The sequence below is a fragment of the Emydura macquarii genome, unplaced genomic scaffold (assembly GCF_026122565.2).
Source record: "Emydura macquarii macquarii isolate MOO-44397 ecotype Brisbane River unplaced genomic scaffold, CSIRO-AGI_Emac_v2 contig_1027, whole genome shotgun sequence".
NCBI lineage: Eukaryota > Metazoa > Chordata > Testudines > Chelidae > Emydura > Emydura macquarii.
In genome coordinates this window covers 5,152,097-5,179,337 of record NW_027131164.1, presented here as the reverse complement: position 1 = coordinate 5,179,337, position 27,241 = coordinate 5,152,097, and the positions used below count along the sequence as shown (strand labels likewise).

At 42.1% G+C, this 27,241-nt stretch overlaps 1 protein-coding gene across 4 annotated transcripts in view; it reads right to left on the bottom strand.

The window, feature by feature from the left end:
* LOC137150809 (protein LYRIC-like) overlaps window positions 1-27,241 on the bottom strand; it is a 62,565-nt gene that overhangs the window by 30,801 nt on the left and 4,523 nt on the right. For all 4 annotated transcript variants that reach the window (XR_010919067.1, XR_010919068.1, XM_067544863.1 and 1 more), the window contains exon 2: window positions 8,877-8,936. Coding sequence is in view for 2 of the 4 variants with exons in the window: in XM_067544863.1 (XP_067400964.1) it covers window positions 8,877-8,936 (60 nt within the window). In the remaining 2 variants the exon portion in view is untranslated. The remainder of the gene's footprint in view (window positions 1-8,876; window positions 8,937-27,241) is intronic.

Here is a 27,241-nt window from a genome sequence, read left to right as displayed (position 1 = left end):
GACTAACTTTAGGCCTCAAAATTTAAACATTTTAGTTTAACTTTGTAACTCTCAACTTTTCCAAGCCAGGACATTCACTCCTCACACATGCTTCCTATCTAGCCAGGGCCCTGCTCTTATTTAGAGCTATGTGAAGGGCAGAGGCCCTCTGACACCTGTTCACAACCACAAGGATGAGAAACCCTGTGCTAAGTGACTTGTCCAAAAGTCTCCAGTGTCAGAGCTAGGATTTGAATTCAGAAATTCCAGGCTCCCAGTCCTGTGTTCTGACCATTGGACTATTTCCTCCTTCTTACAGTATAACAGATAAAAAAATGCAATCAGTGTGGTAACGTAAATGAAACAAAATGAGCAACCTGGCTAGCTAAATAATATTCCAACGCATGCAGTAATGGGACAACCACCAAGTAGGATGGAATCCCTAACTCATAACTCACACAAATCCATACACTCATGACAAAAAAAGAACGGAGAAACAATATGCTTGAAATAGTCATTTGAATCAACTGCAAATGAATAAAGAAACAAGAGCTTGTGTTTACTGAGCTGTGCCATCTGTTACAGTCAGAAGTTTTTCAAGCAGTTATGGCTAAGATTGAAAACACTTTACAACTGATGAAAAACTGGCAGTTTAAAATAAGAACAAAACCAAAGAAATTTCTATTCTGCTTACAGTTGGGTTTTAAGCTATACTCATCTGGAAAACAAACAGTTTTCTGTTTTGTGAACTATGGGTTTGTCTCTTAAATTGTTTAGAGCAGCTTCAACCCAAACCTTCACTCACTACACAATTACCTCAAGTGTGTGTCCTATCCTATTGTGTGTTGCTTCAAATTGGGAAGATATCCATGGTTATTTTCTTTAAGACAATTTTGAACTGAAGTCAATTCTACGGTACAGTGAGGGTTAATTACAAGTTTTTTCAAGTTAAAGATATTGCTGAAAAATGAATGTAAAAATAAGCATTCCGTAGCAATCCCTGAAGATTGGGAACCTTTTTGGCTTAACATACACTGGAAACATGTTATTACATCCAAACAAACTTCATTAAAAGAATGTGAAGTCAAATGCTCAAAAATTACAAAATGCAAGAATTTAGATTGCCTGTGCAATTTTAATTCAAGCCCCCTCGTGTGTACAGATTGATAGTCTTCATCTACATGCTCATATACTCCTTTTTCCATAGGACTCCTGCCTCGTTCAATTCACCCAAACACTGCACTGAATACAAAATTGTTAATTTCCTCATTGGTTTCTCTATGGTGCTCATCTGAGCTCTTCACAATCATTAGTGAATTTATGAGATTAAGTCATTATTATCCCCATTTTGCATCTTGGGAACTAAGGCAGAGGCTAAAATTGTCAGCAGTTTCCACTGATTTTGGGTGACCAACTTGGAGATTGATTTTTCAGAGTACTTAGTATTTTATAGAACTTTATAATGTTCAAAGAACAGGTCCCATAGACCTTAATTGCAGCTGTGAGTGCTCAGCATTTCTGCGAATCAGACACGAGGGTCTCAAATCAGGCACCTAAAATATGGGCAACACACAATTAGTGGCCAACTGTGAGCATTTTAGTTTAAGTGACTTGCTCAGTTCACACAGGGTCTCTGAGGTAGAGACTAGGATAGAATCCAATTCTTCAAAGCAGCATTCAACTGGCTTGACCATGAGACCATTCTTTCTCTTTCTGCCATCCCCTGCCTCATTCACTATACACCTTACAACTTCTGCTACAAATGTTTCGGGGTCCTACAAATAAGAGCCTCATACACTACACAACTTGCACATAGCCCATCCTGTGCACTGAATAAGGCAGGGGTCCTGTGGAAAAAAATCTGTATGTGATCATGTAATTAAAGATTGTATCCTAAATGCAGATACAACAGGGCCGATTTAGGGCTATCCAGACATAGTGCTGGTTTAATCATCGATGTGAACTGCATCTGACAGTGTACTGCTGAGGTACATGAACTTGTCCACTGCCTGGAGGGATTGGCCATTCACTGTGATATCAGGCTCTACGAAAGTCTTTTCTGGTGTAGGCTGGGCCATCACTTCTGTCTTCTTGGTGTTGATTGCAGGGTGGATTGATTTAAATCACCAAGAGAAAATCATTGATTTAAATCAAGTTTTCCCACTGATACTTCTTCACATATTCTTAAACAATGGTACAAATCTGATCACTAAAACATGTTAATTTACAACTCAATACAGTGTTTTACAACATCTAGGAGGACATACTTTGTGTAATTTTTTAGATAAATTAATAAAAATCAAGTTAGGAAATAGTACATAATACTCATTACCTGTGTCAAGCTGCAGATGCAGCAACAGTATATTAGGAATGGTCAGAACTAAATCACACAAACACAATAGCACTAATATTTTATTAAACTAAATCTTAAATGTTACATAAGTGTTTCACATTTGCAATTGTAGCAGTCTCCTGAGTTGCCGGCTGACGGCTGTCCTTAAACTTCTTTTTTTTTTAATTTTCAAATTTTATTAACTCTAATAGACAAGTCATCACAACACTAAACATATGCTGTCCTTAAAACTTCTACAACTAGCTCTCATCTTCCCCACTCCCACAGTCATTTTTATTCATAGACTGAAACAGAAATACAAGTTTTCCTGCTTTTTCAACTCCCAGTCTATTTCTTAGCTTTGAATGAATAATACCAAACGATGAAAATATTCTCTCTGTGCCTGCAGTGAAAAGTTGGCTTAGCAACTGAAAGAACTCTGTTTCAAGGTGCCTGGTTAATGATTTCCACCAATTCAGGGGAGTGACTTTGTTCAAAACATCATCAGTAAACATGTACGGACAATCCAGGAAGTTTTTGGAGAGTGTTACGGACAACCTCCTGGTGCAAGTGCTGGAGTAACCAACTGGAGGCCGTGCTCCTCTTGACCTGCTGCTCACAAACAGGGAAGATTTGATAGGGGAAGTAGAAGTGGGTGGCAACCTAGGCAGCAGTGACCATGAGATGGTAGAGTTCAGGATCCTGACAAAAGGAAGAAAGGAGAACAGCAGGATATGGACCATGGACGTCTGAAAAGCAGACTTTGACTCCCTCAGGGAGCTGATGGGCAGGATCCCCTGGGAGGCTAATATGAGGCAGAAAGTAATCCAAGAGAACTGTCTGTATTTTAAAGAAAGCTTACTGAGGGTGCAGGAACAAACCATCCCGATTTGCAGAAAGAATAGCAAATATGGTAGGCGCCCAGCGTGGCTTAACAAAGAAGTCTTTGATGAGCTTAAACACAAAAAAGAAGCTTACAAGAAGTGGAAACTTGGTCAGATTACTAGGGAGGATTTTAAAATTCTGCTCGAGCATGCAGGAATGAAATCAGGAAGGCCAAAGCGCAACTGGAGTTGCAGCTAGCAAGGGACGTGAAAGGGAAGAAGGTTTCTACAGGTACGTTATCAACAAGAAGATTAAGGAAAGTGTGGGCCCCTTACAGAATGGGGGAGGCACCCTAGTGACAGAGGATGTGGAGAAAGCTGAGGTACTCAATGCCTTTTTTGCCTCTGTCTTCACAGACAAGGTCAGCTCCCAAAACTACTGCACTGGGCAGCACAGAATGGGGAGGTGAACATCCCTCAGTGCTGACGGAACAGGTTCAGGACTATTTAGAAAGACTGGACATACATAAGTCCATGGGGCCAGATGCAATGCATCCGAGGGTGCTGAGGGAGTTAGCTGATGTGATTTCAAACCCATTGGCTACTATCTTTGAAAGCTTGTGATAACTGGGGGAGGTCACTGTTGATTGCAAAAAGTGAAATATATAGTGCCCATCTTCAAGAAAGAGAAGAAAGAAGATACAGGAAACCACAGACCGGTCAGCCTCACCTCAATCCCTGGAAAAATCATAGAGCAGGTCCTCAAGAAATCCATTTTAAGGCACTTCGAAGAGAGGAAGGTGATCAGGAACAGTCAACATGGAGTCACCAAGGGAAAGTCATGCCTGACCAACCTGATTACCTTCTATAATGAGATGACTGGCTCTGTGGATGTGGGGAAAGCGGTGGACATGATATACCTTGACTTTAGCAAAGCTTTTGATACAGTCTCCCACAGAATTCTTATCAGCAACTTAAAGAAGTATGGGTTGGATGAATGGACTATAAAATGGATAGAGAACTGGCTAGATCATCAAGCTCAACGGGTAGTGATCAATGCTCCATATCGAGCTGGCAGCCGGTAACAAGTGGAGTGCCCCAGGGGTTGGTCCTGGGGACGGTTTTGTTCAATATCTTCATTAATGATCTGGAGGATGGGGTAGATTCCACCCTCAGCAAGTTTGCAGATGACACTAAGCTAAGGGGAGTGGCAGATACCTTGGAAGGTAGGGATAGGATACAAAGTGACCCAGACAAATTGGAGGATTGGGCCAAAAGAAATCTGATGAGGTTCAACAAGGACAAGTGCAGAGTCCTGCACCTAGGACAGAAGTATCCCATGCACAGCTACAGACTGGGGACCAACGGGCTAGGCAGAAGTTCTGCAGAAAAGGATCTGGGGGTTACAGTGGACAAGAAGCTGGATATGAGTCAGCAGTGTGCCCTGGTTGCCAAGAAGGCTAATAGCATATTGGGCTGCATTAGTAGGAGCACTGCAGGCAGATCGCGAGAAGTGATTATTCCCCTCTATTCGGCATTGGTGAGGCCACATTTGGAGTATTGTGTCCAGTTTTGGGCCCCCCACTACAAAAAGGATGTGGACAAATTGGAGAGAGTCCAACGGAGGGCAACAAAAATTATTAGAGGGCTGGAGCACAAGACTTATGAAGAGAGGCTGAGGGAAGTAGGCTTGTTTAGTCTGGAAAAGAGAAGAATGAGGGGGGATTTGATAGCAGCCTTTAACTACCTGAAAGGAGGTTTCAGGGAGGATGGAGCTAGGCTGTTCTCTGTGGTGGCACATGACAGAACAAGGAGCAATGGTCTCAAATTGCAGTGGGGCAGGTCTAGGTTGGACATTAGGAAAAAGTTTTTCACTAGGAGGGTGGTGAAGCACTGGAATGGGTTACCTAGGGAGGTGGTGGAATCTCCATCTTTAGAGGTTTTTAAGGTTCGGCTTCACAAAGCCCTGGCTGGGATGATTTAGCTGAGGTTAGCCCTGCTTTGAGCAGGGGGTTGGACTAGATGACCTCCTGAGGTCCCTTCCAACTCTAATCTTCTATGATTCCATGATTTTATGTATTGTTTAAATGGTTCCGCTCCAGCCCTAAAATGTATTATGACTGGCATATATGAGGAGTGATTTTGAGATGCCCATGCCATGGCAGCATCATCTTCTTCAGAAGTTAGGCATCTACCTTTATATTTGGAGTCAAGAATGTTTGCAAGAAAATGAGGTGGAGTTGGTGCTTGATCCATTAGCTTCTTTATTGCCTGCAGTTTAACTTTCTGGTGCGGTATTTCTTTCTTCAGTGTCTCTTGAAGTGCCTTCCAAATTTCGACAGCATCAGCAATGCAGCAACAATTTCTCTGAAGTTTGTTTAAGTCTATGGATATAGGCTTCAGCATACTGAGCATACCCTCTATATTCCTCTTTAATCCAATGTTTGATACTTTGGATGAGATACTTTCCATCTATTTTATCATGGTTTTCTTCACAAAGTTTTATGAGAATAGGCCAGTTCTTAATAAATAGTTCAAAACAATCAACCACAGAATTCCATCGAACATCTTGAGGGAGAATTAGTTTGGATCCTCCTGCTCTCTTCAGTGAAGCTGAAGCAAAATGGTTGTTACGGAAGTATTCCGCGACTTCAACAACATTTTCTTTTATTCCTGGAGAAGACGTACTTAAGTCTTTGGCTAAAAGATGCATTAAATTGGCACTGCAGCCATATGTTATTAAGGAGCATCCTTCCATTTCTTCTTCTAAGTATCTTCTCATCTTTGACATGTTTGCAGCATGGTCTGTGACAAAACTGCGCATGTGACAGTTGAATTTTTGTTCACAGTTGATTACAGCTTTCACTGCCACTTCGTTTAAATATTCCGTTGTGTGGGCATTTCCCAGTATATCTATTGTTTCTGAAAGATATGCAACCCCATCTTCTGTTGTCACACAGGCACATAATACTGGATCATTGTGTACATTGCTCCACCCATTAAGGCTTAAATTGGCAAATTTCCCCTCAGTATTTCTTGCACACTGTTCAAGTTCCTTCTCATACACTATCTAGCAACCTTCCACCAGTGTCTGCTCTACCAGATGGAGTGTAGCCTGGTTGTAAGGACTCAACCATGTCAATGAAGTGTTTATTGTTAACAGTGCAAAAAGGAGAATTTGTGGCATAAATGAACCGAGCAATCTTTTCATCTGGGGTGTCTTGTTGGTATTGGCTGGCCTTTACTACAAACCCATCCATGGTGATTGAAATCTTTTGCTTGCTATTGATACTTTGCTGTCTGAAATACGTTTAGTTGCAGCACTGCTGCTAAAAGTACCAATGGATGACTCTGAAGTTTGTTGCAGATAGACAGTCATGGTCAAAGTCTCTTATGCTTAAATGGAATCCTGAGACAAAATTCAAAAATGATTTTGAATAGTCATTCTTCTCAATCTATTATTCAGTTAATCATTTACATGTTTTTCAGCAAGGATGCAGATCTGATTCCAAATTACCAAAAAAAGCTAAGACTGACTGCACTTACAGTGCACCTAATTTTGGAGTAAGCCCCCTAAAACTCCCTGGCACTTCCGTTTTTTGAGAAAACAAGTATAGGATGGGGTTCCCTTGGGAAAGCTGAGTTATGCTGAAGTTACGGTCTGTGGCAATGATGTTCCAAAATAAGGGGCATGTATTATGTAATATAAAATAAGAAAATGACACCCAGTGACAACTGGCAACTCTATATTTCTCTTACTGCAGCTTTCTGTATTGTATACTTGGGTGATAGATTCTAAACCTAGTTACCTAATTAAACAAGCCCTAAGCTAAACTTTTTTTCTAGCGACATCCAACATAGCAAACAGCTTGGGAATTTACTTGTTAAATCACACTTATACTAAAAGGCATACAGAGAGTCTTGAAGAATGATGTATTACAAAGTGAATTATTTAAGTTACTAACCAGTTAATCCACATTGTTCTTCAGACATATCCACATCTTCATCCACATCATTTTCTCCCAATAAGCAGTTTTCATTATGATGTTTCATTCTTGCAACTAGGCCCTGCATCTCCTTCTTGCACTGCTTACACTTGACACATTTTCCTTTTTTGCCCAGAGAAGAAATTTCTTCAAAATATTCCCAGATAGGGTCTCTCTTACGCCCAGAAGCAATGTCAGTTTTTCTGTGGCAAAAGTGTGGGGGAATATAAGAAACTGTGTGTGTACTGGAAATGTCTTCCCTTTTTCTTTCCAGTCCACTACACTGTTTCTTTCTACCCTCCCTCTGTCCTTCATCTCTCTGTCTTTAAGACAGTGTCTTAACTAACTCCTTTGCCTTGCTTGGCCCAGCTTCACCACCACATAAGCACAGAACAACAACAATCCTATCCAGCCTGTGTCTTTCTTTGCACATGTGACTTTAGTCTGCTGAGAAACAGAAACTGAAACTGAAAGCCCAGAACTTTCAAGAAGCAAGAGCTGGTAGTTAGGCTGGACAGACTAGAGCCATTAATTCATTTTATGAGACTGTAAGTGTAGGTTTAGCATGTTTGTGATGAGATTTAATTGTAACTGTTATTTTTTAAACAAGAAAGAAATTTAGTATTTTATTGATGATTTTAAAAAAAAAATCCAAAAAACCTGATTTAAATAAAAAAATCCAATTTTTATCCACCCTGGTTGATTGTGAGACCAAAGTTGTCACAAGCTGAAAAGAAATAGTCCATACTTCTCTGCATGTCAAACTCGGATTTGGCATTCAGGGAACAGTCATTAGCAAACAGAAGATCACGAACAGTCACTTCCTGTAGCTTTGTCTTTGGCTGTATCTCCTCAAATTGAAGAGCTTGCCATCGATCCAGTATTTGATACCAATCCCAGTGTGACAGTCACAAAAGGGATCCGTAAGCATGGCAGAGAACATCATAGTGAAGAGGGTTGGGACCAACATACAGTCCTGCTTGACTCCACTGGTGACTGGGAATGGTTCAGATGATTCACCATCATGCACAACACGAGTGAGCATGCTGTCATGGAATTGCTGAGCCATTGTGATAAATTCAAAGGCCCTCCCGACTGACTATATCAAATGCTTTTGTCAGGTCAATGAAAGTCATACACAGGTTGAAGTTCTGTTCCTGGCATTTCTCCTGAAGTTGATGAGCTGCAAACGCCACCTCTATAGTCCCACATCCTTTCCTGAAATCACAGTGACTCCCAGGCAAGAGGCCTTGTTCAATGTGTTGTACAAGGCAATTCAGAAGAATTCTGGTGGGAATTATGCCGGCTACTGACAACAAGGAGATGCCCCAATAGTTGTTGCAGGACTGTCTATTGCCTTTCTGCTTGTACAAATGGACAATGGATGCATAGTCCTGTCTATAATAATAAAATAATAATAATGACTATACCACAGATTTGTTCAGTTCAGGCCCAGTGTAGTCAATGGAAAGTCTTGTATTTGGATTAGGCTCTTTAGTTATCACAATTAAGGACAGCAGTTTTGGAAGGGATAGTAAAATGTGTGTTTCTGGCCACACAACGGGACAGAATACTGAACTAGATGGACCTTGGGTCTGATCCAGATTGGCACTTTTCCTAACTGCTACTCTTAAGTCTTTCAAATAACAGGAACAATGTATTATCTTTACAAAAACCACAATAGAAAATAAGAACATGTTAAAAACAAATATCATTTTAGAAACACCATGTAAATTCAGGAAGTAATAGTGGTACCTTCAGTAGCTTTTTTTCTCTCATGGTGACAGGGGTTAGAAGCTGACCATTCACAGGAATCTAGAATATGGATAGTCAAAAATGTTATCTTATGGGAGAAACACATTCATATAAGCACAATGTTGCAATTCTTGTAATATACTGTTATGGGAGTCAGTCATATATGATCAGGCCAAAAGAATACACAGAAATTAACAATAACAACCCCAGGCTTTGTCCAGACAATTGTTTGTGGCCTTGTTGCAACTCAGGTTAATTGATTGCTAATTGATTTGAGTTAGCTAAAAATCCTTATTAATGCTAGTCTAGAAACCCCATAAACATCTGTCCCAAGACAGGAACATCTGTGGTTTACCCACGAGTATGTCTAGACCAGGATAGAAAATGTCAGACAACACATTTTAAAACATAGACAGGGTGAGTTGTATTTTAATATGTGTTAGCTGGTTGACGTGGACTCTAGGTTCTTGCTAGACATACCCCTAAAGTAAACCATAAGTGTTTCTGGACTGTCTAGATCAACATTTGTTGGCTAACTCAAAATCACTGGCAATCAATTAATTTGAGTTGCAAAGGGACTGCGAACTCTAGCCAGACATAGCTTGAAACAGCACTTTGGGAAGGACAATTCACACTGCCTTCCCTCAGGGTTCGGTCACAGAAGGGAACCAGTATTTTTCGCTTGGGGCAATGCATAATACCCACCACTGGAGGCTGCCAAAGGCATGCACTGTATTGGCAACTCCCTTAGCTGTTCTGACCGTGCCACCCTCCCCTCCCAGTGCTACCCAGGTTTAGGGATGTGCTGGATCCCTGCAAGCCTCCTGGTAAAAGGGAAGTTGCTGCCAGTTTCCACCATCTGCTCCTTTCCCCCCATACACACATACCCTTCTCAGGCTGCCTTTCTATCCTTAGGGGCCTTAAGCCACGGTTAAATCATATATACGTTGGAAAACTAAATGATGCTGTTCTAATTATATATCAGAATCCGATTTAATTCTCCTTATTCAGAGCCCCCGGCCCCTAGACCTAAGAAAGGGAAAGGAGATATTGGTATATCAAAACTCTAGGGTTAACAAAAGAGTCATCTGGAATCCAACATGTCTCTGATTCCATTGCACACACAGTTCCAGAATAAGAATGCATTATTCAATACACAAAATCAATCAGGGTTTGCATTATCTGGGCAGGACAAATGAAATGGGAACATATTTATTTCTTTGAATTCCACAGTAACTTGATACAGTTCTTTTGATGGGATACACATGACCTATTAGTGTTACATTATATTTAATACAGGACCTAGCTGCAGAAATGTGGTAGCTGTTACAATAAAATAAATACAGTTTGCAACGTTGAAAATATAAAACAACTGCAATCAATAAAAAACAAAAAACCCACCAATAAAAATAAGCATGCCATGCCAAAAACACCAGGCAGAAAACAAAATGGATTGAAAACCTGCTGTGAAAAGGCCTCATTGGGCAGTCTTCCTTCGGTCTCAAAGGACACAACTCTCAACCTCAGGACTGCGAAGATACAGAGCCCCCCTTCCCCATAATGCATAGTGTTATAACATATGCAATATAGCAATAGCAATAATGCATAGCAATATATCGCAGCTCTTTTCACTGAGCAACAACTGGTTGTATAATCTCAAGGAGGGTTTTGAAACATAAATTAGGATTTGAAGCCTTTTCCTCTGACAATTTAACCGGTGCTATTTTTTAGACTCCAAATGTAAATAAGAAATGATCTCCATCAAAGGTTGGAATCTTGAATGATCGCCAAAAATAAATTGTGATTCCCTTACAATTTTACTAACAAGGACATTTATTCATTGCTGGGCCAATGGCTTTGAAAGTCATTCCCATACTACCAACTCTGGACTGGCATGGATTAGGGCCCTGAATTTACAAAGAGAATCGCATAGGTGGCACCCTATGTATAACCCCACTGAAATCAGTGGGGGTCTGCCCCGCTTAGCTCACTGCTTTAGTCTGTTCCTACATTTTCCAGAGTCAATTGTCAGCCCATCAATACTATGGTTGATCAGTGAGTGTGATGGGGTGTACAAACCCCACACTGGAAAGGAACACTTGCTGTCTCAGACCTGCAGATAGTGGCCCAACCAAGCCTGCAAAGAAGGAACTGGTAACTCTTTGAAAGTCAGAAACTTTACTGTTGTGTTCAGTTATTCACTTGAAGAGAGTGTACTGATTGGAAGTGATCCAAGGAGGCAGCCGCATGGCACCCCAAAGTGCAGGGCTTAGTTGCCTACCATCAGGGATCCTAGATCGGAGCCTGGTGGACAGGGTGGGTGGGAACCTAGTTAGGGAAGACCCTGTAGGTATAAGGGCCAGACCACAAGACCCCAACCCAAGGAGGAAGCCTTGAACTCCTTGCTGACTTCTAAAGACTTCCCCATTATCGGACTCTTTACGTGTACCCAAAAAGGGATGGACTTGAAAGCGTGACCTGGGAGGAGGGCTGAGTCACTGAAAGGACAGGCCACCATAGGCAGAGTTGTAGTAAAAAAGGGGAACACCCAGGATGAAGACAACCTGACACACCCTGGCCTTGCCACTAGGCAACACTGACAGTGAGTGTTCCCTTCACAACTGGTGGAGGGGGCAGCTCATCCCAGCCCTTTTGGTTTAGAGAGGGGGAGAGAGAAGAGAAATTACCTCACCAATCAGATAACTAGGTAGAAATAATAAGACACAGAGAAGTTGTTCAAGTGGGTGACGGATAACCAGCAGCAACAGGCGGCACAGCAGCACCACCAGCTGTTGCAACAGATGGTCACCCAGCAGCAGCAACAAGCAATGCAAGAGCAGCATCAGCAGCTCATCTGAGAGCTGACGACACAGACCCAACAGTGCCTCATTCAACAAGTGTTGACCCTCATGCAACCACAGAGGAGGGGGGCACATTCGTCCAGAGGAGCACCTAATCCACTCCCAGTCACCACGATACCAGAGCAATTTATACAAATGGAACCGGAGGATGATCTGGAAGCATTTTTGCTTACGTTCAAAAGGGTAAAAATAGCAGCACAATGGTCACCTGAACACTGGGCCATTCAACTGGCTCCATACTTGATGGGGCCAACCCAGGCTGCCTACAGGGCAATTAACCCAACTCCCGCACATGTCCATACTCAAGTCAAAGCCGCCATTTGGCATTATTTAGACATCACAACTGAAAATGTGCCATTTCCATGGAGAGAGATATCCACCCAGGGATTGGCACCAGGTGGTGGCCCAGAAACTTAAAGACTACTGTTGCTGCTGGCTCCAACCTGAAACACAAACCAGGATGCAGGTGGCTGAGCAAGTGGTAATAGAACAGTTTACCCAGATCCTCCCAGCTGTGGGGAAAGCCAGGATATTGAGGCATCAGCCTGAGACACTGGCTGAGGCAGTAAGCTTGATGGACAATTACATGACTGCAGCCCAACCACCTTGTCATGGAGCAAGTGTGCCCATTTCCTGTTTGGCATGGGTAGGGATCGCTATAGTCCTGTGGCTGTGGGTTTCAACCCCCTTAGCTTTGGAGGTGCAGCTTAATGGACAAAGTCAATGTGGCTGTTCTTTCAGAAATGTATGGCCCAATGGCCAGAGTCAATATGGCTGCCTCTTCCCTCAGGAAAGAGTGGCCCAATGGCTGGAGTCAGCCCTGGTGTGCACAGTAGCATGGCCCAATGGCCGGAGACAGTAGGATGGCCCTGGCTTGCAGGGTAGCAAGGCCTAGTGGCCAGAGGCAATTAAGTGCCCCTTTTGGTCAGGGCCATGTGGCCTAATACCCAGAGTCAATGAAGCAACCCTTTCAGTCAGGGCAGCATTGCCTAATGGCCAGAGTCAGTAAAGTCACCCACCTCTGTGGGATAATGTGGCCTATTGGCATGTTAGGGTAGTGGAACACCACCTAGGGTGTGTGGCAACTGGGGTAGGGGGCTCGGGCCCTCCCTGCTCCTCCAAGCCACAGCCCAGGGCCCTGGCAGTGGCAGGGGTACCTGCCACCGAGTCAGCAAGGAACCTCCCAAAACACACTGACCAGTACCCCAATTCTCCCACCGCAGCAACGTTTAAGTCTCCTAGGCTACTTCCTACCCTGTCTTCTGTGGCGATGATCCACGATTCCCCAGGGCTTCCAGAGGCCTCAGCCAGTGCAGTTCCTGGCAGCTCGGTCCCCTCTCTGGGTTTGTCTGACAGCCTAGAATCCGTCTGGGGCTCTGCATGCCTTAGCTCTCGGTTCTGAGCCTGTCACATCTCCTGGGAAACAGCTGGGAATCTGTGTCCTCCCCCCTTCAACAGCCAGCCCCAACTGAGCTTCTTGGCTCCCTCTTATACCCAGTCTCCAGTTGAAGCATGTCTAGCAGAGTCAAGGGGGCATGGCCTTCCCAGCCACAGGGCAGAGTTAATCCTTGGTGAACCAGTGCAGGGCAAGCGTGCCCCATCACACCCCTTTTGCGATACCAGGTGGTAGTTATACTGGGTTTAGCACACTCTGAAGCACAAGCTAGGTAAGGAGGCCAGCCTAACTGGAACCATAGCTCTGACTCAACTTGACTCATGGCCCAAAGTTAAAGGATCCAGCCTAGAACAGAAACCCAGAGAATATTCAGTCCTACTAAGAAGGCCTTCCCTGGGACCCAGGTTTTCCCTGAATGAACAGACAACCCCCACTTTGGGAAGCTGTTTTGCATGTGGCCAACAGGGTCACCTCCTTTACGGAATGTGGCTATAGGAAAGCCTGGATAGCTGACAAGGCCCAAAAATGAGGCCCGGGTAAGACAGTACTCTCTGTACAGGTTACTGGGGAGGAAGTGTTGGGGTTTACTGACTGAGGATGCAGCCAGACGCTGGTTAAGGAACAGCTGGTGGACAGTGGGGGGTACCCCATGAGAAACTTTCTTCTTTCAAGGTATGCATGGAGGTGTGCAATCATACCCCTCAAGGGAAGCATGGTTATTGGCGGGGAAACGTATTTTTTGTGGAGCTAGCATATAACCTGGCATACCCAATAAACCCGGGTAGGGACTGAAGAGACTTTAGGAAATAAAGCGGGGCAATCACCCACTTGAGTGGGCTACCCTGATCTCACAGGCCCAAGAAACCATAGAACCAAAGGAACCCATGGGGTTGAGCGAAACAGAGGACCACAGAGAAGGGACTTCCCGCTAAGCGAGGGACACTCTCACTTCCATGAAGAGCAACAACACATGCCCTCTAGACATAGAGCTCCTAGCAACAGATGTAGATTTCACAGGAGAACAAAGAAATGACTCAACATTAAGATGGGCCTATGACCAGTTGGCAATGGCCAATGGTGAGGTTATTGACCCTCAGCTGCTAAAACACTAGACCCACTTTGAGATTAAGGGAGAACAGCTATATTACCTGGAATGGGACCACGGAACTAAAGAGGTAAGGGTACAGGTACTCATGCCAAAAAGATTTCAAAGAGAAATATTACAACTTGCTCATTTGGTACCATGCACAGGGCACTGGGGGTGGGAGAAGACCTCAAGCGGGTGGTGACCAGGTTATAATGGCCAGGCATGCATAAGGAACTCAAGGACTACTATACATTGTGCCACAAATGTCAACCGGCTGGCCCCAAAAGGACCCAGAAGGTTCTCCAGTTCTGCTTCCTATTGTGGGAGTACCTTGTGAAATAATAGGGATGGATCTAGTGGGAATTCTGGAGAAAAGTGCAGCAGGGTACCAGCATATCCTGGTGACTCTAGACTATGGTATCTTGAGGCCATCCTTCTTCACTCGACAAATATGGCAATGTTGCAGCTGAGCTTATGAAGTTGTTTGCTCAGGTGGGGATACTGAACGAGATCCTGATCAATCAGGGAACTAATTTTATCTCAAGTTTGATGAAAGAGCTATTTGATCTATTAAAGGACATTTCCGATAAGGCTGCTGGCAACAGCCTCCCTTTTGACACACTGAGATTAGTTTATTTGGAGACTCAACAAAATAGACCATAAACTCAAATGGACCCAATCCAACAGCTATTAAAGTCAATGGAAAAACTCCCTTTCACTTCAGTGGGACTCGGATCAGGTCCTGACCTAAAGTATGATAAAAAAAATAAATCAATGAAAAGTAAGTGAACTTCTTGCAAACTCTTTCACGAAAAGTTTAGCAGTTTGGTTCTGGAAAGAACTTGTATCCTTTTTTTTTTTCCCTCATGATATTTCCGACTCATCCCCCATTGAAATATATGGGAACTCAATTTTTACATGTCTCGAGAAATGATTTCTCCAAAATAAATTTAAACAGGCCATTTTCAGCTGAAAATTATCCTATTTCCCAGTGAAAATCCAAAAAATGACAGGTTTTGGGAAAATTAGATTTCTTTTTAGGTGTGGGGATGGGATAGGAATGATTTTTTTTTGTTTTTCTTTTTTCTTGGGTGAGAGAACCCAAAACAAAAATTCACCAATTTTTTTTCCTGAAGTGTTCAAAGCTTTGTATAGCACATGTAAATGAACGTCCCAAATGAGGTTACATTTCAGCAACATGGCCAACACCACAGTAGGATCTGCAGTGCCAATTAATGGGGCTAAGAAGTGAGATATTCCTGCCAGACTCCAGAAACTTAGGGAAAGAGTCGCATGAGCCCCTGTCCATGTCAAGACAGGTAGAGTCCAAGGAACTGTGCGTGAGGAGGGGCCAAAGCAGGAGCCGCACTGTATTCTTGCTGTAACCTACAGTAAGTCCGCTAAAAAAAAAATTAAATGCAGCTGAAACTCTGTGTCAGGGAAAACCCTAAAGCAAGGGTTGGGGAAGATATGTCCCAACCCTGAGCTGACAAAATGACTTCAACTGGAGCAGAATCAAGTTCCATGGCATTTTTCCATATACTTTCTGTATCCTTTTAATGTACATTTTATGACATCCTGCTTTTAATGTCTTTTAGAGCAGACAAGTGCCTGGAACAGTGAGAGCATTTTATTTTAATGACCTGCCAGTTTGTCTAAAGTATGATTACCAGATGAACACAACACTTCATACACAGCTGATATTTCATTTCCTGGGCAAAGATCCCTTACTCATTAATCTTTTCTTTATTGACTAAGAGGTGAAATATATCTGATAGAATCAGGATGTTTGTGATGGAGTGAGTGACTTAATTTCTTCCATGTTTCCACTTACCTAGAATCTTGAAATGTTGTTCATTATGAACTGCTGACTACAATGTTCCAGATCTGCCCTTTGACCTTTCCACCCGAGATCACCAAATTGTCAATCCTTCAAGTGTTGTTCTGTGTTCAAACTTGTCATTTATTTCACTCTTTCATTATGGCACCATATGTAATGGCTGGGGTGTGAGCAGCCAGGCCTAGTCCAAAGCCAAAGCCAGAGTCCAAAGCCAGGAACCAGACTGAGGATCAGAGCTCAAGTCCAAAGCTGAAAATGGGAACTGAGGGTAGGAGCTAGAATTAGCAGCCAGAAAAAGGAGCAGGACAGGAATAAGGCAGGAGCAGAATGACTGTCACAGCAACCAGCTGGGGATAGTAATAACTCTATATACCTTTCATCACCATGGAGTTTGACAGGTTTTCATGCCAGCTGACTGACCAAAATTGGAGCAGGACAAAAAGAGGGGCATATCGTATTATATGGGGGGGGGGTCTAATTCCAAAATGCTGGAAGACCGGATACTGGGCTAGATGGACCATTGGTGTGACCCAGTAGGGCTGTTCTTATGACAGGTTTTCTTGCCCCTCCCATGATATTATACCAGTGAGACCCCCATTTAATACTCTATGTCCCTCCTTTTGTCCTGCCCCCATTTTGGTCGGCGAGCTGGCTATATGGCTCTGGAAGTTCCTCCTACCATTTCCTCCCCCTCAGGGCCCCTAGGTTTCATTCTGGCTACATGTTAATTTATGGTACCATTTGGTCGTTTTGAGAAAAAACGTTATTTTATGTAATTGATCCTTACTAGAATCACTGCAATAAGTGAATAAATACAGCTTAATGCCTTTCCTCAGTCTTGGAGGAAAATACTGTTTTTATGCAGTCAGAGATCAATTGCACTAAATAATTGTATAAACCCGCTAGTACAACTCTAAATACATTCAAACACATGCAAAAAGGTGTCCTCATGGTCTTTTATGGAATTGTAAATTGTAACACATTAAAATGCATCCCTCTTTTCCTGAGGAAATCTGAAGGTTTTTCTAACTCTATGGCCACTGGACTCGTGAGAATGAGCTGCTTCTCTGGTTCTCCCTTTTCTCCTTTATATAAGGCTATGCTTTCTCTCTCACTCATCCTTTGTGGCTTTTGTATGATTATTGATTTGACTTTATTAAACAGTCCCAGAGAAGGGTGCAGGGAGCATTCTGACAAAACATGCCACACAACATGTTTCTGGATGTTCACCCCTCCACCAGGAGCAGGACCACTAAGCACACGCCCAGGCACACCCATATAGATTACAGTTGTATGTTTGGTGGGGAAAGGGCATGCGCAGCGCTGTGTTACTGCGGACCAGAATACAATATGGGAATACAAACACACTGATGCTGTTTTTCTGGGCCCTCCCCCAACACTCTGTTTCATTTTTAAGGATATCAAACATAGTTTAAAATATACCAGATAATACAGCAGATACCATCTTCTACAAGGGAGGCTTTTTAAATAAAAAATACAATGAACGGAGGTGGGCACAGTAAAAGAGCAACTCTAGCACCATTTCATCAGTAGCTGGTATCTATTTGTGACCTAAGGTGACCAGATACCTAAGGTGGATTTTTCAGCTCTAACCAAAGATATCAGACACATGATGGCTTAGAGTTTCCCTCCAACAAACATAGGATTGCCAAAGAGGAACAACCCATTACGCCACCTAGGCCTCATCCAGGTTAATTTAGTATGTTAGTGCCTCAGGACATGAACCATAGGTCAGATTCCGAGCTGTGTCCAGTAAGCACTGCAGACAGCTGGAGGCTGGGGGAAAGGGCAGAGTAAGGAGATGGTTGCAGCTTCCTTTTTCTGGGCCAGTTCTATGCCAGGCCTAGCTCCAGTGCAGTTTAGGACTGCTGTAAACTATGCCTGCTGGCTATGACTTCAATGGGATATTACACCAGCCAAGCACAGTGAGCCCACAATACTATTCTGGCCATGTCTTATCCTATCACTGAGACACTATGCCGGAATCTGTATGGTGAGGTGACACAGAAGCTAGCTATGCCATCTCTTTCGCCAGCTGCGGTCTCCACTATGGTGGGGAGTTTTCCACCCCCTTTGCCCACCAGGAGTCAGATCAAAGTAAAGAATGTGTCCTCATATTTTCTCCTGGGTCTTGTACTTTGAGCATACCATCAGCATTTAACAAACAATTATTAATATCTTCAATGATGGCCAATGCACGTGTTTTGAAGGAATGCACAACACTTCCCCTATATAATACATCTAAGTATGCTATGTTATACACACAGGAAATCATTGCCTGATCCCAAAACATGACTTACTGAGCTCTGAAACAGAAGGACGGTGTGCCCGTTTTTTTTTTTTTTTTTTTTTTTTTTTTTTAATTATCCCAGTTAGACGCAGTTTTAAATCTGATTAAGCTATTTGTTGCAATAACATTTTTCTGCAGTGAGTCCATCAGATTAATTGCATGTTTTTAAAAAATGTCCCTATATTTATTTTAAATTCGTCGCTTTTTGTTTCCAAACACTTTTATTTTCTTGCATTGTGGAAAATGTCTCTTTCCGCTGGCCTCCTTTTTCCATCTTTCACTATTTTATACAATTCCATCATAGCAGAACAGGGAGGAGGGATGTCACCAGATCAGGTGTATATTTCTCTCTTCTGCACAGGCTGTCTCAATAAATTTTTGGTCCACTCTAGATCATTCCTATTTCTCTGAGGCCTTTTTCTGGTGATAATGTGGTATTCTAGGTATTAAAATACCATCAGTTTATATATAATGGCATTATAGTATTTGAATATCATTTTTCTTTATCATCTTCTTACTATGGCCTAGTAGGCTGATGCATATTAAGCAAACATCTTAAATGATGTGTGCACTTCTTAGAGGAGTAGATCTTATGAGTAAAAAGTTACAACTACTTCCCAACACATCAGGGTTTCTAAATAAGATGTCCATTCCAAGGAGCTTTAATTTACACCTTTCTACTTAGAGGTATAAGTAGACCTAACAATTACTGACAAGTACTTACTTACTTAAAGTACTTGTTAGGTATTCCTAGAATTCTTCACAGTCCACCTTAATGTTAACTAGTTTTCTGCAATGACCAAGTTTACCACTTCACCCCCTCTTCCAGGTTAAAACATATACCGAACACCACAGATCTTAGTCCTGATCCCTGGGGCAACACAAATATTACCTCTTTCCACCCCAAGAATGAACTATTTATTCCTACTTATTATTTCCTATACCTTTTAATTTTATAGGGTGAAATTCATTCCTCTACAGAGGGTCAGCATATGGGTTTAAGTGGGATTTAAATGATGCATAGGTCCTTGTGCTGGCTCTCTACACTGGGGAGAACTTCACTTGCAGTTCCTCTCCCATGCAGACTAAATTCCTTTTTAAAATTCACACTCTATTACTGGTCTCTCACCTCAAGAGTCTTTGTTGCAAGCCAGCATACACTAAACTAGTTAAAAGGTCAGTTTTGCAGGTGAGCAAGCTGCCCAAACAAGAAAAGATCTTCTGTCAAAAAGTAGTAAATGCAAAATAAGGGCCTGATCCAAAGCTCACTGAAGTTCAGAGAAAGACTCCCAGTGACTTCAAGGAACTTTGGATCAGGCCCTAAACTACAGCACTTGCTTCTTACTGGCCAAGTTCTAGACATGAACAGAAAAAGGAAAGTTATTGTTTTAAAACAACGTTTGAGTGATGACATTAGCTTTACCAGTCAGATTTCTGCAATCATTATTCGATCTGAAAAATTTAATAAGCACTATATATTCTGTTGTTGTCGCCGTATTGGTCCCAATCTTTACTCTACTACACCAGAATATTAGAGACACAAGGTAGATGAGATAATACCTTTTATTGGATCAACTTTTGCTAGTAAAAGAGACAAGCTTTTGAGCTTATACAGACCTCTTCTTCGGGTCTATATATCCTGGCAGTTCTCTGGGGCTATACCATACCATAGATTATCAAGCAAAACTCCCAGCTGAAGCACATGAAGAGTTTTGCTTCAAAATCATGGCATGCTACGGCTACTGATGATTATGTGACAAAACTCTTGGGCAACTGTTATTACAACACCCAAACATAAAAGGTTTCATGTGCAGCATTGTCAACTTCAACACTGCAAACTTTCTAGATCACAAATCTATACTGCAGAGAACTGCACTGCCAGATAACATCTGTTGCTTTCACATGTAGGTTAATGTTGTAATTGAGAATTCACTAAAAAGCTAACCCCCTAGTTCAGGAAATATTAAGTAGCAAGGTTTGACTTTTGTAATCTTTTGATACCATCACTCATGACCTTCTCGCAAACAAATCTGAGAAATACAATCTAGATGGAGCTACTAAGTTGGGTGCATAACTGGCTGAAAAATTGTTCCCAGAGAATAGTTATCAGTGGTTCATAATCAAACTGGAAGGGCATACCAAGTGGGATCCCTCAGGGATTGGTCCAGGTTCTGGTTCTGTTCAATATCTTCATAAATGATTTAGATAATGGCATATAAAGAGTATACTTATAAAGTTTGTGGACGATACCAAGCTGGAAAGGGTTGCAAGTCCTTTGGAGGATAGGATTAAAATATAAAATGATGGAGACAAACTGAGAAATGGTCTGAAGTAAACAGGAAAAAATTCAATAAGGGCAAATGTAAAGTACTCCACTTAAGAAGGAACAATCAATTTCACACATACAAAATTGGAAATGACCGCCTAAGAAGGAGTACTGAGAAAAGAGATATGCGGGTTAGAGTGGATCACCAGCTAAATATGAGTCAACAGTGTAACACTGTTACAAAAAAAGTAAATATAATTCTGGGATGTATTAGCAGGAATGTTGGAAGCAAGACATGAGAAATAATTCTTCTGCTCTACTCTGTGCTGATAAGGCCTCAACTGGGGTATTGTGTCCAGTTCTGAGCACCACATTTTAGGAAAGATGTAGACAAACTGGAGAAAATCCAGAGGTGAGTAAGAAAAATTATTAAAGGTCTAGAAAACAAGACCTATGAGGAAAGATTGAAACAACTGGGTTTGTTTAGTCTGGAGAAGAGAAGAGTGAGGGAGGACATTTTAAGAGTTTTCAAGTACATAAAAGGTTGTTACAAGGAGGAAAGAGAAAAATTGTTCTCATTAACTTCTGAGGACAGAACAAGACGTAATTGGCTTAAATTGTAGTTTGAATATTAGGAAAAACTTCCTAGCTGTCAGAGTACTGGAACAAATTGCCTAGGGAGGTTGTGGAATCTCTGTTATTGGAGGTTTTTAAGAACAAGTTAGACAAACACGTGTCAAAAATTGTCTAGTTATCATGTAGTCCTGCCCTGAGTGCAGGGGACTGAACTACATGAGCTCCCGAGGTCCCTTCCAGTCTTATACTTCTATGATTCTATGATTATATAAAACCACTGTCAGAAACTAACTCTGCACTTGATTTGTTGCAGTTCTTTCCATGAATACTTGTTCTTGACAATTCAGTTTGATTACTGCTTAGATTTTAAGTTCTTTGGGGGAAAGGTCTGAGTCTTTTTTTCCTTGGGGAGAGGAAGAGGGAAGGAGGTGTTTGGGGACAGGCATGTTAGGTGCTACTGAAATGCAAATAAGAAAAAGCACACCAGTTTGGTGGCAACTCCAAAGCATAGTGATAATAAAAATGGCATTGTTTGGTTACCTTCCCAGGAAATGATGGAATAGTCTCATACACTGGAAATACAATCTTAACTGTGTAGATACAAATGATGGACCTTAACCTGTAAAAACTTACTTACCTGTGCTTAGCTTCATGCACTTTAGTAGTCCCACTGAGTTCAACAGGATTACTCACATGCATAAAGTAAAGCACCTGTCTAAATGTCTGCAAGATTAGGGACTATGTTGTCAGACCTCATTGTCACTAACTGGTTAGAGGCTTGATTAAAAATTATAGAGCATATCCTCAGCCCTCACTAAGTGCCCTTTGCTCCACTCCAATGGTGCAAATAGCACTTGAAACTGCCTCAAGGAGGCAGCTAATGATTTCCCCAGTGTAGGGGGATCCTGGCATAATGCAAAATAAGCATAGCATCACCCATTCCCTCTTCTCAGCATAGAGGATTCAATGGGAGCTGTTGGGTGCTCAACACATTTGAGAATCAGAGAATCTGTTTAGGAGTCTAATTTTCAGCACCCACTTTTGAAAATATTGGCCTAAATGTTGGTAATTAAAAAAATCTGTTCATTTGGACAGAAAGAAAACATCGCCATCCCATTCTGGCAGAGGCTAGCACAGACTATTTTCCAGATTTGAGAATTATTGCAATTGAGTTGTCTCCATGTGTCATTCTACAATGCAAAAGCTGAAAGGCCCTTTTCACATTATATTGCACTGTTAGACAAATGAAGCAGCTTTAAACCAGAGGATTGTAATTGGACAGCATGCAGCAGCTAAATGAATTCAGCTGAACAAAAAACTTTCAGCCAGTGGAAGTTCCAGAACATTTAAGTCAACTTTACTGAAATCTCGTTTGTTTTTGAACAAGGAATCCTTTCATTCTTCAATTTTCCCAAAGTAAAGATCCAACAAGCTAGAAAGCAAGTGGGAATTTTTAATTTCTTCAGGCATCCACTTGAAGATTTCTAGCCTCATTTGGGTGATACTAGCCATTAAAATTGAGCTTATGTTATTTTTCACATTGCCCTCCTGCAATCTGCCATTTTGTTCTATGACAAATAGCCCACTTTCATCTCCTGTTTAAAAAAATGCAGCCGTAACCCTGGTGTAACTATTCTGGAGCACTGCCGCAGCCCGATTAGCAGAATTGTGTACTACTACAGCAACAGTCTCTGAGCAATCTACATGACAAACAGTCTTTTGGAAAATAAAACAGTATGCGTTTAATTATTCACGAATCAGATTTTCATAGGTGAAAGCAGACATTCTGGCCAGAGAGACTGTACTCACATAGCATCGCCATTAATGACATACCCAAGCGTGGGAGACTATTGTTCCTTGGACTGGTGGGAAACCAGGTAATGAGAAACAACAAGCCTGAATTTTTGAAAGGAGAGAGGATGTTTTCTTGGCAGTGAGAGTCAATCAGGGAGAGAGCCCAGGCATTGGCTTCAAAGGAAATTACTCACCCACTCCTAATACCCAGAGAAAAGATAATATAATGGCAGTTTCCACTAAGGTGAAAATGGGAAGCAACAAAGAGATGCTGTGTTAACCAGCAAAGAAAGGAGAAGGTCTCCTCATCCAAGACAGAAGAATGTAAGGGCCTATACATGATCGCTATATACATGAACTACAGTGTTCCCTCCACCCCCAAAATCATCTTGAACTAAATCATTTGCCCTGTTTAGGAAGGGAAAGTTACTTGGAAAACTACAGTGTGAAAGATATGGTGTCTCCTCCTTTTGGGAAGGTTGGCTGAGGAAGAAGGGGACCTGGCCCTCCAATTACATGGATGTCCCAAGAGTCACAGGAAAACTCCACAGATCAGGGGGCACCCACATGGAAAGCATGTTCCCTTGCGCTTCCCAGAGACAGTTGGTCCCATGCAGGAGCCATGAGTTTTGTAAGACAATGAGTGAGGACACAAGACAAGCAGTGGGAATTAATGCTGCAATTGTCTGCTTTAACTCCTAAAGGGAATCCCAAGGGAAATCCAGTGGGTTTGCCAGGAGTAACCCATGCAGTATGTGTCCCCCAGCTCCAGCCCTCTCCCTCTGGCCACCTCCCCCAAAATCATGCAGAGCAGGACCCAGTGACTCAGGGAAGAGAGATTATTTCTCTTTGCCCCTTCTGGATATAATAGTCTGATCCGATGTCTGGTAAAGTGGCAGAAGTGTTCCCCCCGCCCTAGCCCCAGGCAAATTGTTGCTGTAGGAGGGATAAAGAAATCTATTGTTCTTTAGTGGGAAGTGTTACTGTAACTAATTAAAAACATTTCAGCAAAGGATACAGGGACAACTGAGACACCGGACCACTTTCCAGGACACTGATTCAAGCAATTCCCACACAAGGCAGATGATGCAAATAACAATTAGCAATCACATTCAACCTGAATCTAGAGCAGAGTTTAAACAGAAAGGGTGGGAAATGGGGCAGTTTCCATGCCTCTGGAGTGGGAAGCTGGTCATCCCCACTTCTGGTATTGCTACCACCAGCTTATAAAGATACCTCTGAAAAGCAAATACTTTCTTTTTGGGATGCACCAGATTGCACATTTAAAAAAAAAAATCCCCCAAGGAAGAGGATAACACTGGACTTCCCCCACAAAAGTGCCTCTTTGAACTGACCATTTTGAAGACTGATCCAGAGAATTTTAAATTAAAAAAAAACCAAACCACAACCTAGTTCAGCCCTGATGGCTCTTGGCACTTCTTGTTATTATTTCCTAAAAGGCTCTTTATTAGGGAAAGGATGAGGCTGTGGGGAAAGAGACTGAACTCTCTCACCACTCCTGGTAAGTTATAAATTGTGATAACAACAAATGGCAGAGGACGAGGGAGGATTTCACTGCTGATGGCAGAGGATGCTAAAGCACAACAACCAATGATTGCAAGCAGAATCGTTTATTTCATTTTGTTTTTTAGTTATATACCTTTTTATCATCTTAGATACAATGGTCATAATTGCTGATTGGCTATTATATGATTTCACCTACTTTACACGGGAACAGCTTACATATTACTGGTAGCTTCTTAGCTTACACAACTATTTTGTTTACGACCTTAAATACTTTTTACTATCTAGTGAATGGCGGCCAAGTCCCGGGAACTTGCCGCCAGTAAGGCGCCTAAAAGTGGCCACCTTTGTCCCCAGGCAGCCTCATATGATTATGTCCACTAGGTAGCCATCAGGTCAGGGTTCCCACAACCGCACCATAGAATGAAGGCATTAAGCACCATGAATGAACATTGCGTTCTCTAATCAGGCTAGAATTACATTTGTACAAGGTTTGTATAATGTACACACTTAAGATGCACTGATTTGGTTCTTTTCTTGACATGCACAGCATTTCTCTTGAAGCTGGTGCTCATGCCCCTATATTACTCTGCAGTATGGAAAAGAGACGGATGACCAGATCACCAGTGGGACTGACAGTTTTAGGATCCTAATGTGACTGCTCTAGAGCATGCTCACATAGGTGAGAGAACACAGCCACAGCACTGCCACTGATGCTAGAATGGATGAGGCCATGTAACTGTCTTCGGGGTACGTCCACATGGCAATAAAAGACCTGTAGCATGGCAGCGTCTGGCCCAGGTCAGCTGACTCGTGCTGTGGAGCTATAAAATTGCAGTGAAGACAGTCAGGCTCAGATGGATCCTGGACTCTGAGGCCCCGCAAGTGGGGAGAAGGGCGGCTGGGCTCCAGCCCAAGCTCGAGTCTACACTGCAATTTTATAGTCCTGCAACTCAGCTGACCTGAGCTCTGCGACTCGGTGCAGCAGGTTTTTTCAATCACAACGTAGACATCCCCTTGGCAGCCAGCAGTCATGGCAGGATTTGGGGGAAGGAGGGGAGGGGAGCTAGTGGGTAGGCAGGGTTGCGGATGGGAGCAGCAGAGGTCAGCAGAGGGCATTGTTGCACTCTCTATGGAGCGTAGCAGCAGCTTGAGGCACATATCATGCACACCAAGCAGGCACTAGCTCAGTTCCCATGTATTAACATGGAAGCAGTTAACTGATCCTTTAGCTGGCAGGGCACCAGCTAAGTGGGCAAATATAACAGTGCAATGGCAGACTCCCTGGGCCAGGGACCATGGCCTGGAAAACAGTGGCACGCACACATTCCGAAAGTGGGGAAAAAAATCATTAACCACCTTATTGTCATTGGGTTTTTTTAAATTAAAAATCTCAACTTTATCAGCAGACTTACACACTCCAGGGTATACAGATGCTTGGCTGCTGTGATACATCAACACACCTGAGTGCTAGAGCCATTTTATCTTTGGCCTCATATCTTAGCATGCACCAGAGATGGGGGTACTATGATGTAATATCTGCACACACTGGCATAGGGTATTCCTTACATCTTGATGTTACATTATTAATTGTGAAATTCTTTGCTTTTTATAATCTCTGGCACTGTTTTAACATAGTTCTTGATATGCAAATTTTAGTATATTAAAGGTGTTCTGCAAATTCAGCATTAACTACTGAATTCTAAATGATTATCATAATTCAGTTATATATAGACTTGGAAAGATTCAATTTTTAATCGGTAAAGGTCAATTTAATTGAACACACACAAACCACTGAAAAAATATTTCCATCAATAATAATCTAAATTTACAGATAGACAAAATCAGAAAGATGCTGCTAGAGAACTCATTAGAATTTGATTTAAGACTCTTTACTTCATAGACTTTAGCAAACACAGGGAGTTGGTAGGTAAGATCCCATGGGAAGCAAGTCTAAGGGGAAAAACAGTTCAAGAAAGCTGGCAGTTTTTCAAAGAGACATTATTAAGGACAAAAGAGCAAACTATCCCACTGCGTAGGAAAGATAGGAAATATGGCAAGAGACCACCCTGGCTTAACCAAGAGATCTTCAATTATGTGAAACCGCAAAAAAAAAAGTCCTACAAAAAGTGGAAACTAGGTCAAATTACAAAGGATGAATATAAACAAATAACACAAGTATGTAGGGGCAAAATTAGAAAGGCCAAGTCACAAAATGAGATTAAACTAGCTAGAGACAAAAAGGGTAACAAGAAAACATTCTACAAACATATTAGAAGCAAGAGGAAGACCAAGGATAGGGTAGGCTAGTTACTCAATGAGGTGGCAAGATAATAACAGAAAATGTGGAACTGGCAGACGTGCTAAATGACTTTTTTGTTTCAGTTTTCACCAAAAAGGTTAATAGCGATTGGACGTCTAACATAGTGAATGCCATTGAAAATGCGATAGGATCGGAGGTTAAAATAGGAGAGAGTAAGTTAAAAATTGCTTAGCCAAGTTAGATGTCTTCAAGTCAGTAGGGACTGATGCAATGCATCCTAGAATACCAAAGGAGCTGACTGAGGAGATATCTGAGCCATTAGCAATTTTCTTCAAAAAGTCATGGAAGACAGGAGAGATTGAAGAGAACTGGAAAAGGGCAAAGATAGTGCCAATCTATAAAAGGGGGAATAAGGACAAACTAGGGAATTACAAACCAGTCATCTTA